Below are 16,663 nucleotides of genomic sequence, written 5' to 3'. Positions count from 1 at the left end.
TCGCCCAACATCAGTGCTCGACCTCACTAATGCTCTTGTGGCTGAATGGAAGCAAGTCCCCGCAGCAATGTTCCAAAATCTATTGGAAAGCCTTCCCAGAAGAGTGTAGGCTGTTATAGCAGCAAAGGTGGCACCAACTTCATATTAATGCCCATGATTTTGGAATGAGAGGTTTGACAAGCAGGTGTCCACATACTTTTGGTCATGTATTGTATAAACGCAACATGTAAAGTGTTGGTTCCATGTTTCATGAGCTGAAATAAAAGATCCCAGAAATGTTCCATGTGCACAAACAGCTTATTTCTCTCAGATTTTGTGCACACATTTCTTTACATCTCTGTTAGTGAGCATTTCCCCTTTGCCAAGATAATCCATCCACCTGACAGGTGTGGCATATCAAGAAGCTGATTAAACAGCATGATTATTACAAAGGTGCACCCTGTACTGGAGACAATAAAAGGCCACTCTAAAATGTGCAGTTTTGTCGCACAACACAATGCCACAGATGTCTCAAGTTTTGAGGGAGTGTGCAATTGGCATGCTGACTGCAGGAATGTCCACCAGAGCTGTTGCTAGAGAATTTAATGTTCATTTCTCTACCATAATATTAATTTCTCTACAATGTCGTTTTGGCAGTACGTCCATCCTGCCTCACAACAACAGACCATGTGTAACCATGCCAGCCCAGGACCTCCACATCCGGCTTCTTCACCTGTGGGATCATCTGAGACCAGCCACCCGGACAGCTGATGAAAGTGTGGGTTTGCACAACCGAAGAATTTCTGCACCGTCTCAGGGAAGCTCATCTGCGTGCTCGTCAACCTCACCAGGGTCTTGACCTGACTGCAGTTTGGCGTCATAAATGACTTCAGTGGGCAAATGCTCACCTTCGATGGCCACTGGCATGCTGGAGAAGTGTGCTCTTCATGGATGAATCCCGGTTTCAACTGTACCGAGCAGATGGCAGACATCGTGTAGGGCGTCGTGTGGGCGAGCAGTGTGCTGATGTTAACGTTGTGAACAGAGTGCCCCATGGTGGCAGTGGGGTTATGGTATGGGCATAAGCTACGAACAATGAACACAATTGCATTTTATCGATGGCAATTTGAATGCACAGAGGTACCGTGATGAGATCCTGAGGCCAATTGTCATGCCATTCATCCGCCACCATTACCTAATGTTTCAGCATGATAATGGATGGCCCCATGTTGGTATGATATGTACACAATTACTGGAAGCTGAAAATGTCCCAGTTCTTCCATGGCCTGCATACTCTCCAGACATTTCACTCATTGAGCATGTTTGGGATGCTCTGGATCGAAGTGTATGACAGCGTGTTCCAGTTTCCGCCAATATCCAGCAACTTCGCACAGCCATTGAAGAAGTGTGGGACACCATTCCACAGGCCACAATCTACAGCCTGATCAGCTCTATGCGAAGGAGATGTGTTGCGCTGCATGAGGCAAATGGTGGTCACACCAGATACTGACTGGTTTTCTGACCCACGCCCCTTGTCACGCCCTGGCTCTGGGGACTTTTATATGTTGAGCCAGGGTGTTAGTTTCTATGTGTTAGTTTCTGGGTGTTAGGTTATATGTTCTTGTTCTAGTTTATGTGTTTCTATGTTGGCCGGGGTGGTTCCCAATTAGAGACAGCTGTGGCTCGTTGTCTCTGATTGGGAACCATACTTAGGCAGCCTGTTGTGCACTTGTCTTTGTCACGATCGTCGTAATGATTGGACCAAGGCGCAGCGTGAAATGCATACATCTTTTAATGCGTACTTTGCACAATACAACAAAACAACAAAACGAAACGTGAAGTCCTCGGTCATAAACACAAACCTACACGGAACAAGATCCCACAAATGAGAAGTGCACAACAGGCTGCCTAAGTATGGTTCCCAATCAGAGACAACAAGACACAGCTGCCTCCACACGATCTAGAAAAGAAAACATAGAAAAGAAAACATAGACACTACACATATAAACTAACACCCTGGCTCAACATATAAGAGTCCCCAGAGCCAGGGCGTGACAGTTCCCCCAAAGGCGCGGACTGCGACCGGGCGTGACCACAACCCTCTAACTACCCCCCCCTAGCGCCCCTGGTCTGGTCCCGCTGGCTGGAGCTGGACATAGGTGGAGCGGATTGCTTAGGATCCGGTGTGGAGCAGCTGACCGGTACCTGACCAGGCACCGGTGAAACAGGCACGGGCTGTGCCGGACTGACGACGCGCACCACAGGCTTGGTGCGGGGAGCAGGGACGGGCCGGACCGGGCTGGCGACGCGCACCACTGGCTTGGTGCGGGGAGCAGGAACGGGCCGGACCGGGCTGAAGACGCGCACCACTGGCTTGGTGCGGGGAGCAGGATCGGGCCGGGCTGGCGACGCGCACCACAGGCTTGGTGCGAGGGGCAGGAACAGGCCGGGCCGGGCTGGCGACGCGCACCACAGGCTTGGTGCGAGGGGCAGGAACAGGCCGGGCCGGGCTGGCGACGCGCACCACAGGCTTGGTGCGGGGAGCAGGAACAGGCCGGGCCGGGCTGGCGACGCGCACCACAGGCTTGGTGCGGGGAACAGGAACGGGCCTGATCGTACTGGGAACACACACCACTGGCCTTGTGCGAGAATCAGGAACGGGCCGGACCGGACTGGTGACACACACCACTTGCTTGGTGCGAGGAGCGGGACTGGGTTTCCTCATAAACCTCCGCTCCCTCTGCTGCCTACTCAGTTCCTCTCGCCGTGCCTCCACACTCTCCTTCTCCCTCCTGACCAATGGCCCCCGTAACCTGGTGGCCTCCTCTCCTAGTCCACAAACTCGCCCTGTAGCTGCCTCCTGCAGCCCCGTCGTCCATGCTGTGTGCCCCCCCCAAAAAAAATTATTGGGGTTGCCTCTCGCCTGTCCGACGACGACACTGTTGGCGCCGTACCTCCTCTCTCGCCAGGGCTTTAACTTTAGCCCATGGCCCTTTGCCCGCGAACATGTCCTCCCAGGACCACCATTGGCCCACCTGGGCCATCGCCAACCTCTCCAGCTCCTTACCCGGCGTTTGCTCCTGCACACGCTGCTTGGTCCTTGTATGGTGGGATCTTCTGTCACGATCGTCGTAATGATTGGACCAAGGCGCAGCGTGAAATGCGTACTTTGCACAATACAACAAAACAACAAAACGAAACGTGAAGTCCTCGGTCATAAACACAAACCTACACGGAACAAGATCCCACAAATGACAAGTGCACAACAGGCTGCCTAAGTATGGTTCCCAATCAGAGACAACAAGACACAGCTGCCTCCGATTGGGAACCACCCCGGCCAACACAGAAACACACGATCTAGAAAAGAACACATAGAAAACAAAACATAGACACTACACATATAAACTAACACCCTGGCTCAACATATAAGAGTCCCCAGAGCCAGGGCGTGACAGTCTTTTGTGGGATCTTGTTCCGTGTAGGTTTGTGTTTATGACCGAGGACTTCACGTTTCGTTTTGTTGTTTTGTTATTGTTAATAGTACTCAATAAAAGATGTACGCATTTCACGCTGCGCCTTGGTCCACTCATTACGACGATTGTGACACCCCTACCTTTTTTTAAAGGTATCTGTGAACAACAGATGCATATCTGTATTCCCAGTCATTTGAAATCCATAGATTAGGGCCTAATTTATTTATTTCAATTGACTAATTTCCTTATATGAGCTGTAACTCAGTAAAATCTTTGAAATTGTTGCACGTTCCGTTTATATTTTTGTTCAGTGTTCTCTACTCGATCTGGCCCTTCCCACTGCAAAGAGTTCTGAACATATAGTGGCATGTTTGAAGCGGTATTTCAGCCCTGCTCCGTCAAAAATTGTGCAGAGATGTAATTTTCATAATTGTAAACAAAAGGCAAATCAGAACATGCTCCACCCAAGGCCACCTTGCACCCATGGAAGTGGACAACAAAGAAATGTTCTCGACTTCATATAGACTTTGCTGGGCCATTCAAAGGAAATACTTTTCTCATTATAGTGGATTCCCATTCAAAATGCCTGGAAGTAGCCATGGTTATCTTGATGCCCTTTGCTGCTGTAATAAGCACCCTCCATTTGCTGTTTGCCACTCATGGGTTGTGTGACGTCCTGGTGTCAGACAATGGAGCTGCCTTCACTTCTGCTGAGTTTAAGGAGTTTGCTGGGCGAAACTGAATCAGACACATCACCACAGCCCCATATCATCCATCCTCCAATGGCCAAGCTGTACGCATGGCTCAGACAACCAAGGAGGCTTTGTCTATGATCTCAGTGGGTGACTGGCAGACCTGACTGTCAAGGTTCCTGCTGTCTCAGCATGTTACGACGGCCTCTACTGGGAAGAGTCCAGCCGAGCAGGCGATTGACAACTGCTTTAGATTGGCTGCACCCGGACTTGGTAAGTGACATGTGGAGGATGATGCAGACAGGGGCCATGATCATTTAAGGCATTTTCTACCCGTCGAGTCTGTGTACATGAGGAGCTACTCTGGACGCCCTAGGTAGGTCCTTGCAGTCGTGGAAGAAGCCACTGGACCTGTCTCTTACAGGACTTGGACGCCTGACGGTCAAGTGCACCGCGGCCATGTGGATCAGCTGCGGGGCCATGAAGCAGCAGCCCCCTTTGCTGCAACCTCCCTCACTGGCCTGGATGCCCTGGACACTATGCCTTTAGGAGGAAGTGCCAACTCCAGAGCCAAACCCTGATACTCAGCCCAAACTTGCAGCTGAGCCCTAGCCTAAACGTACCTTTCTGCCTCCTCGTTATTGGATTGTTCTTTCACTATGTCATGGCATAATAGTTTCTAAAATATTGACATACACTCCACATCATCTCACCAGCTTCCCTTTGTTGTAGCTTTCGCTGATGTGAATAACATTGTCGCTTTGTGTGTGTATGATACACACCTTATGATAACATGTTAATGGGATACAGTTCACCTGCTTGAAATCATCAGAGCACAATGAAGTGATTCATTTCCATTGCATGGCTTTCAAATTAGATTTCACAGGCTCACACGCACTTCTGTGAAACGTGAAGGTCAACTCTAGCATCAACACAACGCTCTCTCACAGTAACTCAACGCCTCCTATTACACTCTGTTGTGTACCTTTGCTTCCCCTTTTACAGCACTTTACTATGGCTCTGTTGTTTACTTTTTAACAGTCTAGTGGTGCTCTACTCTATACTATGTGTGTGTGTGTGTGTGTGCGCACCCGTGCGCATGTGCGTCTGTGTGCTGTTCCTGTATTTAAGTTTATTTAACAGTATGCAATTAGTAGGTTTTATAATACATAAGGTTTTATAATACATACATAGGAATATGTCCAATAAGACCCCTCAAACAATAAAACATGTATTTGTCAGATTGGAGCATAAATCATATTTCATTAGAATGAAATGCTACCATAGGATCACAGGGTCACTGTGTATTTACTTTACTTACAGATGGTTACCCCAAGGATGAAATGATTTACAAATGGAAAAGGAACTCCATCGAAACCTCAGACCAGAAGTACTGGCGCCTCTACCAGTTTGACTTCATGGGCCTGCGGAATACCACAGACGTCCTCAAAACAACAGCAGGTACAGTAAATTAATTATCATACATTTAATACCCAAACAGCTGACCTTGTGTTCTTCACAACCAATAAAGTAAATCCTCATCACAGCCCTTCGCTGGCTCCTGTGTTCTCCATCCAAGTTCTCTCTGAATTATTAGATATTGACTCATAAAAATTCCAAGGAAAAAGGACAAAGTTGTATTTTTGGCTGTTTAAAAATAAATAAAACTGTAAATGATCTGTCATATTCTCGTGTCTGTTAGCAGTGGGAGACAGCAGGCATTACCAGCTGGTGTCTTGAGGTGTGGTGCCACCACTCCAGCTTAAGTGAATTGCTTTTCCAGTCATTGTAAGCTATTGCATTGCAAAGACAATTGCTTTGCCAGTTTTGCAAGATATTGCCAGAGAGTAAAGACAATAGCTTCTCTTGGAAGATAGTCAAGTTATGTAGTATTATTGTACCATGGAAATGACAAAGACAGCATTTGGCAGGACAGAAAACAGGTTGAAATTGCACTTAGGAATAGTACTCTGGTAGTAGACTTAGGAGTAGTACTTTGGTAGTAGACTTAGGAGTAGTACTTTGGTAGTAGACTTAGGAGTAGTACTCTGGTAGTAGACTTAGGAGTAGTACTTTGGTAGTAGACTTAGGAGTAGTACTTAGGTAGTAGACTTAGGAGTAGTACTTTGGTCATAATAATAAGCCATTTGGCAGACGCTTTTATCCAAAGCGACTTACAGTCATGCGTGCATACATTTTTATGTATGGGTGGTCCCGGGGATCGAACCCACTACCCTGGCATTACAAGCGCCGTGCTCTACCAGCTGAGCTACAGAGGACCACAGTAGACTTAGGAGTAGTACTTTGGTAGTAGACTCAGGAGTAGTACTTAGGTAGTAGACGTAGGAGTAATACTTAGGTAGTAGACTTAGGAGTATTACTTTGGTAGTAGACTTAGGAGCAGTACTTTGGTAGTAGACTTAAGAGTAGTACTTTGGTAGTAGACTTAGGAGTATTACTTTGGTAGTAGACATAGGAGCAGTACTTTGGTAGTAGACTTAAGAGTAGTACTTTTGTAGTAGACTTAAGAGTAGTACTCAGGGAGTAGATGTTGCCTTTATCATTCACTGTGTAATAAAACAGTGCAAAGGGCACAATGAAAGTACATGCACCTGACTTTCTAATTCAATGTGACATTTAACATATTGTTTCTCTGTAGACTGCTTGAAGCTCATCAGTAGTCCCCTCCGGTATAAAGGCAAACATATTTTTATATAAACCATCTGGATTAAAGATTCAAAAGATTTAATTATTCACTTAAATGATTTTCAGAGGCCTAGGATGTGGTTTGGTTTTAATACTGAATTCTACGTCGATTTATTTCCAACAATCATTCCTTGCGACTAAGGTTGTGTTTTACAAACAGGTATCTAATTATACTAATGAGTGGTGCTCGCTGGAATTACTTCGCAATACATTTTTAATGCATTCATGACAGCATTGAAGATTAATGTAGCAGCGTTTTAAGGGGCCGATAAATTGATCTAATGTATGAATTCTCAAGCTGTAATTAACCCATATTGACCCTATTCTCAAATGTCATAGGTGACATTGTTCATGCTGTACTATATTAGTTTTGGAGAACAATGATTTCATCTCCATATTGAAAAGAAAGTCTTGAGGTCTTGTCTTGAAAAGTCAGGTGATCCAATAAATGATGTATTCTACGTATGGTGAACTGTGATACAAGTACAAGTTCTGAGTGGAGAACTCATGAAAGCCACAGTTTCTCATCTTGTTTTCACTTTTTCTTGACTCCCAGCTTGCATCATGCTGCATGATGATTAGCTAGCTAGCTCCTGCAGCTAAAAATAGCATGTAATTAATATACATCTCAACAAACTCGGAAAAACATAAAGCGTTACATTTCTTCTTGTTGTTTTTCATCCAGCATGAAATGGATAGGTATTGTGCTGAAGCGTGGTAATGAGGACAGCGGCGAGTGGACAGTCCCCATGCCATCAGGGACTTCTACCGCTGTTATAACTGCCTCCATCTTTTTTATTGTTACAGCATCCCTCTTCAAAACCCACCAAAGTAGAATGCCTGAAGCCTTGTTCTGTGGTTCCACCTGATGCTATCTCTCATGATTCTCTCTCTCTCTTTTTCTTTCCCTCCCTCCACCCCTCTCTCCCTCCCTATGCTGGCTTGTTCTTGTTCCACCTGACACTCTGATTTTCCCTCAATCTCTCTCTTTCTCCCTCACTCCCCCTCTCTTTCCCCCTCCCTCTCCCCCTCCCTCCCTCTCTAATCGCTCCCTCTTCCTCCTCGCCCCTCTCTCCATATACATCCCCCCTCTTTATCCCCCTCTCCCAGGTGATTATGTGGTCATGACGGTGTACTTTGACCTGAGCAGGAGAATGGGTTATTTCACCATCCAGACCTACATCCCCTGTATTCTCACCGTGGTGCTCTCCTGGGTTTCCTTCTGGATCAATAGTGATGCCGCCCCCGCCAGAACAGCACTAGGTACCTGATCTGAAGAATACCATTTGACAGGATACACACTGATATGATAATAAGTAGATGAAGAACCCCAAGGGTTCAATCAAACCTGCTCCACCAGTGTTTATGTAGTGTACTGTATGTGTACAGAAAGAAATGACTACCTCTGCATGTCTTATTCTGAAAGGAAAAAAATAGGTCTGAGTCTAGCTGGTTTGTTGAAAGTACACAGAATATGAAAAGATGGCCACCAACTCTTGGTACCACAATGGAAGATTGCTTGAAAAATCTATATTTTATTGTTTAGACTAGAGAACAATCTGCATGTGTTTATGCAATGTTATGTTCTGCCTTTAAGATTCTTGTACCGTTTTATTTTGTTTATGCGATGTGCTTGTAATTGATCAAGGCTTAACAATCACCTTTTGTTTTACGTTTGTAATTCATTTAGGATTTTTCCCCAATGCATGCTTTCCATTAGTGCATGTGCATTCGTCTGGATTATGTTGTTGAAGGTGATTTGGAGTTTGAGTTGAACTTTGCGGTAAGTACGATTCAATTCCTCCAGGCAGCTCTTGTAGTGGACCTTGACCAGGAAGTTTTTGTCTTCAAGATCAAATGTATAACATTTAGTCCAAATTACAGTATTAGCGTTATACATGGCCTTTAACTAAGTGACAACAAATGGCATTTACAATGGTGGATAAACAAGTCAAAGCCTAAAGTGTATTAACGAGTCCGTTTCATCACCAAACCATCCTCGAACCACCACGATCACATTGAATAGTCTCGCTCGACAGTCTTGACACCTGTTACGACACAAAACAAAGATAAGCCCGGAAACATGTTTGTCTTTCTCCTAGCTAACAGGTAAGGATGCTAAATGTAAGAGTAAAGATAAATATCCCATTCCCGTTGACAAAAGAAGTCATTCAGTGTCTATTCTGGGGCACAAAAGCGCAGCGTTGCTTTTCCGGCCTCCCCGCTGATCAATAGCGGGTTGAAAAGAAAGAGGAGTGATAAGGAAAATGGGCTTTGACTGCAAAGAGCAGGAGAGATGTCAGAGTGGGGGGTGATGGTGGTAGGGGGCTAAGGAGGAGGCAGGTGCTGACATGCAGGTGCCCCTGAGGGTGTAGTGTGGGGGGGGGGGGGGGGGGGGGGGGGGGGGGGGGTGTACTGGGTGACATTCCCAAAGAGTCAGGTTCCCAAGGGCCACCAGAGATGGTAATGACTATCAGGCTATACCTGACAGGGAGTAATGACAGGAAGGGATGGGGATGCTCAGTTCAGTGACTCATACAGTGTGACCGCTCTCCCCTTTCTCACTTTCTTTGTCTTTCTTTCTTTATTTTCTTTCTCTCTCTCTCTCTCGCTCTCTCTCTCTTTCTTTCTTCCTTTATTTTCTCTCTATTTTTCTCTTTCTTTTTTCTCTTTCTCTCTCTCTCTCTCTCTCTCTCTCTCTCTCTCTCTCTCTCTCTCTCTCTCTCTCTCTGTCACGACAGCACTGTAGACTGATATCTTTGTACAATGTTCTTTGTGCCTGTATTATTTTCTGTGTGTTGTGTCTGTTCATATTACATCTATCGGTCTTTGTGTCCCTAATGTAGTGTAGGTGTATTGACATCTTTCTACATGCATTATTTGTGTCTGTATTATTTTCTGTTGTATTTTGTGTTTTTACATCGCATACCGTTTCACATGTATTTAATTTTTGCCATTTTATTTGGAGGAACCAGTTAAAGTTGCTCTTACACCTTGCCTGTTTGAAGGTTATGAAGGAACTCTGCTGACTAAGTGCCGAGGTATGTATAGAAGGAAAGGGAAATAGGTGAAGGTAATCACCGTGGCCAGCAGAGTCTGAAGGAAGGAAGGGGGGATTGAGTATGAAATATCAGCTCGAAATAGATGGGCCTTCTTGTCTCCATGGTAACTGCTAGAAAACAGCACCACATTCAGTCATCAAATGAGAGGTTCCTGGTGATGTGCATAAAAGAGCGAGAGAGACAGTGTGTGTGTGTGTGTGTGTGTGTGTGTGTTTGTGCGGGTGCGTACAGTGGGGGAAAAAAGTATTTAGTCAGCCACCAATTGTGCAAGTTCTCCCACTTAATAAGATGAGAGAGGCCTATAATTTTCATCATAGGTACACGTCAACTATGACAGACAAATTGAGGAAAAAAAATCCTGAAAATCACATTGTAGGATTTTTAATGAATTTATTTGCAAATTATGGTGGAAAATAAGTATTTGGTCACCTACAAACAAGCAAGATTTCTGGCTCTCACAGACCTGTAACTTCTTCTTTAAGAGGCTCCTCTGTCCTCCACTCGTTACCTGTATTAATGGCACCTGTTTGAACTTGTTATCAGTATAAAAGACACCTGTCCACAACCTCAAACAGTCACACTCCAAACTCCACTATGGCCAAGACCAAAGAGCTGTCAAAGGACACCAGAAACAAAATTGTAGACCTGCACCAGGCTGGGAAGACTGAATCTGCAATAGGTAAGCAGCTTGGTTTGAAGAAATCAACTGTGGGTGCAATTATTAGGAAATGGAAGACATACAAGACCACTGATAATCTCCCTTGATCTGGGGCTCCACGCAAGATCTCACCCCGTGGGGTCAAAATGATCACAAGAACGGTGAGCAAAAATCCCAGAACCACACGGGGGGACCTAGTGAATGACCTGCAGAGAGCTGGGACCAAAGTAACAAAGCCTACCATCAGTAACACACTACGCCGCCAGGGACTCAAATCCTGCAGTGCCAGACGTGTCCCCCTGCTTAAGCCAGTACATGTCCAGGCCCGTCTGAAGTTTGCTAGAGTGCATTTGGATGATCCAGAAGAGGATTGGGAGAATGTCATATGGTCAGATGAAACCAAAATAGAACTTTTTGGTAAAAACTCAACTCGTCGTGTTTGGAGGACAAAGAATGCTGAGTTGCATCCAAAGAACACCATACCTACTGTGAAGCATGGGGGTGGAAACATCATGCTTTGGGGCTGTTTTTCTGCAAAGGGACCAGGACGACTGATCCGTGTAAAGGAAAGAATGAATGGGGCCATGTATCGTGAGATTTTGAGTGAAAACCTCCTTCCATCAGCAAGGGCATTGAAGATGAAACGTGGCTGGGTCTTTCAGCATGACAATGATCCCAAACACACCGCCCGGGCAACGAAGGAGTGGCTTCGTAAGAAGCATTTCAAGGTCCTGGAGTGGCCTAGCCAGTCTCCAGATCTCAACCCCATAGAAAATCTTTGGAGGGAGTTGAAAGTCTGTGTTGCCCAGCGACAGCCCCAAAACAGCACTGCTCTAGAGGAGATCTGCATGGAGGAATGGGCCAAAATACCAGCAACAGTGTGTGAAAACCTTGTGAAGACTTACAGAAAACGTTTGACCTGTGTCATTGCCAACAAAGGGTATATAACAAAGTATTGAGAAACTTTTGTTATTGACCAAATACTTATTTTCCACCATAATTTTCAAATAAATTCATTAAAAATACTACAATGTGATTTTCTGGATTTTTTCTCTCATTTTGTCTGTCATAGTTGACGTGTACCTATGATGAAAATTACAGGCCTCTCTCATCTTTTTAAGTGGGAGAACTTGCACAATTGGTGGCTGACAATTATTTTTTTCCCCCCACTGTACGTGCATGCCTGCCTGCGTGTGTGTATATAGGGGGGGTGTGTGTGTGTGTGTGGATATGAGTGTGTGTGCGTATCACACCCAGCTGTGACGAGTACTGAGGATACGAAGAGGCAGGACGCAGACGCAGGAATCAACAACGTAAAGGTTTACTTAACACTGAGCAAGAGAACAACAAAGAGCGAGTACGCGACAAGACACTAACAATCATCACAACACTGAACAGTCCAGGGATATATAGGGGTGGTGATGAGATGAGGTGCAGGTGCGCTGGAGTTGATTAGGGTGCGTTGGGTTTCCATTCCGGTGTTGCCGAGGTGGTGCGCTCAGACCGGTGGCTCAGTAGATCGGCGAATCAGAGCGCCGGAGGGGAGCAACGGGAGGAGACGTGACACCCAGCACTTTATATCAAAGTGTCTATACATGCAAAATCTCAGTGGGTACATTCAGCTCACTTTTCAATATACACACTGAACAAAAATATAAATGCAACATGTAAAGTGTTGATCCCATGTTTCATGAGCTGAAATATCCCAGAAATGTTCCATACGCACAAAAAGCTTATTTCTCTCAAATGTTGTGCACAAAATGTTAGTGAGCATTTCTCCTTTGCCAAGATAATCCATCCACCTGACAGGTGTGGCATATCAAGAAGCTGATTAAACAGCATGGTCATTACACAGGTGCACCTTGTGCTGGGGAGAATAAAAGGCCACTTTTAAATGTGCACATAATTTATGTCTCAAGTTTTGAGGGAGCGTGCAAATAGCATGCTGACTGCAGAAATGTCCACCATATAATTGAATGTTAATTTCTCTACCATAAGCTGCCTCCAACGTCATTTTAGAGAATTTGGCAGTACGTCCAACCGGCCTCACAACCGCAGACCATTTGTAACCACGCCAGTCCAGGACCTCCACATCCGGCTTCTTCACCTGCGGGATTGTCTGAGGGGGACTGCTGATGAGTATTTCTGTCTGTAATAAAGTCCTTTTGTGGCTCTCCATTGGGTGGGCCTGGCTGCCAAATGGGTGGGCCTATGCCCTCCCAGGCCCACCTATGGCTGCACCTCTGCCGAGTCATGTGAAATCCATAGATTAGGGCCAATTTAATGTATTTAAATTGACTGATTTCATTATATGAAATGTAACTCAGTAAAATCTTTGAAATTGTTGCATGTTGCGTTTATATTTTTTGTTCAGTATATTTAAGCACTGACAATGTATTGATGTAAACGTCCATTTATTTCTAAAGTTAGAACTACATAGAAACACAAACTACCGTCGGTAATTGATCAAATATCTTAAAAGCATCTTTGCAAAATATATTCATACTATTGCCACAGAAAACTATTGCTGCAGTTTTGCCAAGCGAGATATCAAACAGTTAGTAAGGGGTGGCAGGTAGCCTAGCGGTTAAGAGCATTGGGCCAGTAACCGAATGGTTGCTAATTCGAATCCCTGAGCCAACTAGGTGAAAAATCTGTGTTATGACACTGACTTTGTCCTTTCAGGTATCACCACTGTGTTGACAATGACCACCCTTAGTACAGTGGCCAGGACCTCCCTACCCAGAGTCTCCTATGTGACGGCCATGGATCTCTTCGTCACCGTGTGCTTCTTGTTCGTCTTTGCGGCCATGATGGAGTACGCCATCCAAAACTACTACGCCTACAGGACACAGAAGCCCCACTACAACAAGACAAACAAGACGAAGAGACTGGTGAGCTTTCCTCCATACGATGTAATGGTGTACCTTTCCTCCATACGATGTAATGGTGTAACCTTTCTCGATGCAGTGTAATGCTGTTACAGAAATGGACCGAGGTTGTTTGTGTTATCACAGTCAATAGTTCTAGCCATGGTAGTGATTATGGTCTCAGTGGGTGGAGGTCTAGTCCATCCTTCATATCTCCACCCTCTTGCATCAGTCACTCTGTGCATGGGGCTGCGATAGTAGTACAGTCAGTGGCTCTGGCCTGCATGGTAACAAATTGGGCGGTTGCCCCCCGATGAGGGTTGAGGTCTGGTCCATCCACCATCCTTCATATATCCATCCTCTTGCACTGCTGACCGGTCACACAGTGTATTTGGTAAATGCCGTGTCATAGCGTGTCATGTCATCATGTCATGTCTTGTAATGCTGTCAAGCGAGTGAGTGAGTCCCAGCTTAGGTAGAGCACTAAGCCGAGGGGTTCTATCTCATTGCCTGCCTGGGCTGTGACAGTGTCCTGCTGGGTGTGGGAGGACACGGCCCGCTGCGGAGCTTTAATGCATGACAGCACAGCTCCACTCACAACGTATCAGCTCTCTTTCTCTCTGTCTCTTTTCATCTTTCCATCTGTCTTGCATGTATTTCTTGTCTCCTGTCTGGCTTTTGTTGTCCCCCCCCCTCCCTCCCTCCCTCCCTGTTGCCTCTCTCTCCCTCTCTTCATCTCAGTATCTAATTATGAGGCCTTCCTTCCTCTGTCCCCTCCCCACATTTCTTGCCCTAACCCCCCCTCACTCTCTCTCTCTCTCTCCCTCTATCGCTTACACATTTAAGGAGATGGCCTTCCTCTGTCCCCTCCCACAGACCTACTCGATGCTAGACATGGGGCCCGGGTCCCCCACGACCGTGGTTCCGTTGAACAACAACTACTCGTACTGGCAGGACTACGAGGACGTGTACGAGTGTCTGGACGGGAAGGACTGCCAGAGCTTCTTCTGCTGTTACGAGGAGTGCAAGGGGGGAGGGTGGAGGAAAGGACGCATCCATGTCGACATTAAGGAGCTGGACGCCTACTCGAGAGTCTTCTTCCCTACGTCGTTCCTCCTGTTCAACATCGTCTACTGGGTCTCTTATCTCTACCTTTAGCAGTTTCAGTTGGAGTTGATAGAATTCGCTTGGACAAATATGGAAAGACTCATATGGGAAGAGGAGACATCACAAGATAAAAGAAGTCACTCAGTGGCAGCTTTGTGCACGTTGACACTTAATTGGTTGGTGGGTTAGTATAGCCAACCGATAGACAGCTGTCAGACCCTAACACCAGGATGCTAGCCAGATAAGAGATAATGAAGCATCCACAGTGCCTTCTTCAGGAAGGGGTTATCACCTATACAGAGGTGCAATAAGGGGACTACAAGCTTTGGAGTTTTTCCCACTTAGGTTGTTCCACATTCAACTAGAAGCTTTGGAGTTTTCCCTACATAGGTTATCATTTCAACGCATGCTATACTGTTTATTAAAAAACAATGAAAAGCTAGGGTGGACTACACTATGAAATTATTATATTGTTGCTTTGTATTTCTTAGTTAGTTGCATTGTCATTGCAAGCCATTTGAAATATATAGAAACTCAATATTCTTTATCTTAGCCATCAACAGGATCTTAAGTATTAGGTCATTGATAACATTGATTTAGTTTAGATTAATAGACATTTATATCATAAACATTTGAATAACGTTTTCTACCAAGGGTGATATACAACAAGAAAATGCATAGTATACCTTACAACACACCATAACATAATAATTTATAGATGAAAATACTACTTTTGTAAAATAATGTATCTAATAAAGTTTTCTTTTGTAACATATAGAGTTTTCCAGAGGGTATTAATAGATTATTTGATAATTAAATCAATTGTCTGAGGACAATCCACGTGTCAAATGGATCTCATATGACGGGACAAGGCATGGTAAGGTTTCAAACTAAAGTAGTATGGAGATGGATTTCTGCTAAAAAAAAAAAAATTAATTTACAAAATGTGAACATAAATCTATCTCCATACAGCAGGCCTACAATACACCATAGGCTGAGGGCCAGGGTAGCATTTGGGCCAATACAGTACTGTATATATTGTGCTAGTATTCAGTACAGTACTAATAAAAAATGTATGGTTTCTCTCCAGCAACACTATTGCTATTTTCTTGAGCAAGAACATGTATAATTCATTTTATATCATACAGTAGCTGTTGTACCAAAACAGACAACAACATCACAAAGAATTGTGAAAGGTGTGTTTTTGGAGTTAAAAATAGTTGTATTTACTGTACTGTAAGTAACACTGGTGTTTCTTAGAAGTATGGTAGTATCCTATATTCTATGTTTTAAGAGAAAGTGTATGTGAGAGATGTTTTCATGCTATTTTCATAGTTGAATGTATATCATACTTTAGACCAACAACAAATAGTGGTTTTCAACTCTGTATAACAGTACAAATAATTGCACTTTATAAGTGTCTTAGTTTGATATAATGTATTTACAATAAATCAAACACTATTTTATAAGTCTTATGGAACGCACCCTTTTGTTACAGCAGATCTGAGAGAACCACTGTCTAGGTACAGCAATGCTTTTTAGAGAATTCAGTCTGTGGTATTGCTTAAATTAATAAAACTGTCTTTGCTCAAGGTCTGGAGTGTGTGTGTGTGTGTGTGCGTGTGTGTAGGTGCGTGTGTGTAGGTGCTTGCATTCATATGTAGGTCATTTGAATCATTTGCAAACTATGATCTTACTTACATACACACTGAAGAGTTATTTAGATATAAATATATTTCAAAATGTAGGAATGGTTTTGTCTCTGACGTGGATTTGATAGCCCACTTCAAACCTGTGCTGTGTATAAACATGCTCACATACAGTACTTAACAAATTAACTCAGTCATGCATACAATTTTCTGAGACATAGGACACCTGGACAGGAAATCCTGGGGTGTTTGTGTGAGTAGGGGTATGAGATGATGGAGGTTGTGAGGGTGTTAAAGGTCCAGTGCAGTCACAAATGTGATTTTCCTGTGTTTTATATATATTTCCACAATATGAGGTTGGAATAATACTGGTAAATTGTAAAAAAAAAAGTAATGATAATTCCCTTTTAGTGTAAAAGCTGTTTGAAAAGACTGCCTGATATTTCTGCCTGCTTTAGTGGGATGGA

At 44.5% G+C, this 16,663-nt stretch overlaps 1 protein-coding gene across 1 annotated transcript in view; it reads left to right on the top strand.

Annotated features, from left to right (window-relative positions):
- LOC311118704 (gamma-aminobutyric acid receptor subunit gamma-3-like) overlaps positions 1–14,598 on the top strand; it is a gene marked incomplete at both ends in the record, with an annotated part of 48,873 nt that extends 34,275 nt beyond the window's left edge. The window contains 4 exons of the mRNA XM_084193492.1: positions 5,468–5,605; positions 7,961–8,113; positions 13,256–13,464; positions 14,287–14,598. Of these exons, the coding sequence (XP_084049618.1) occupies positions 5,468–5,605; positions 7,961–8,113; positions 13,256–13,464; positions 14,287–14,598 (812 nt within the window). The remainder of the gene's footprint in view (positions 1–5,467; positions 5,606–7,960; positions 8,114–13,255; positions 13,465–14,286) is intronic.
- Between the last annotated feature and the right edge of the window lie 2,065 nt (positions 14,599–16,663).

Source organism: Coregonus lavaretus, assembly GCF_964263955.1.
Source record: "Coregonus lavaretus genome assembly, contig: HAP1_SCAFFOLD_684, whole genome shotgun sequence".
Taxonomy (NCBI): Eukaryota; Metazoa; Chordata; class Actinopteri; order Salmoniformes; family Salmonidae; genus Coregonus; species Coregonus lavaretus.
This window is presented reverse-complemented; position numbering and strand designations above follow the sequence as displayed.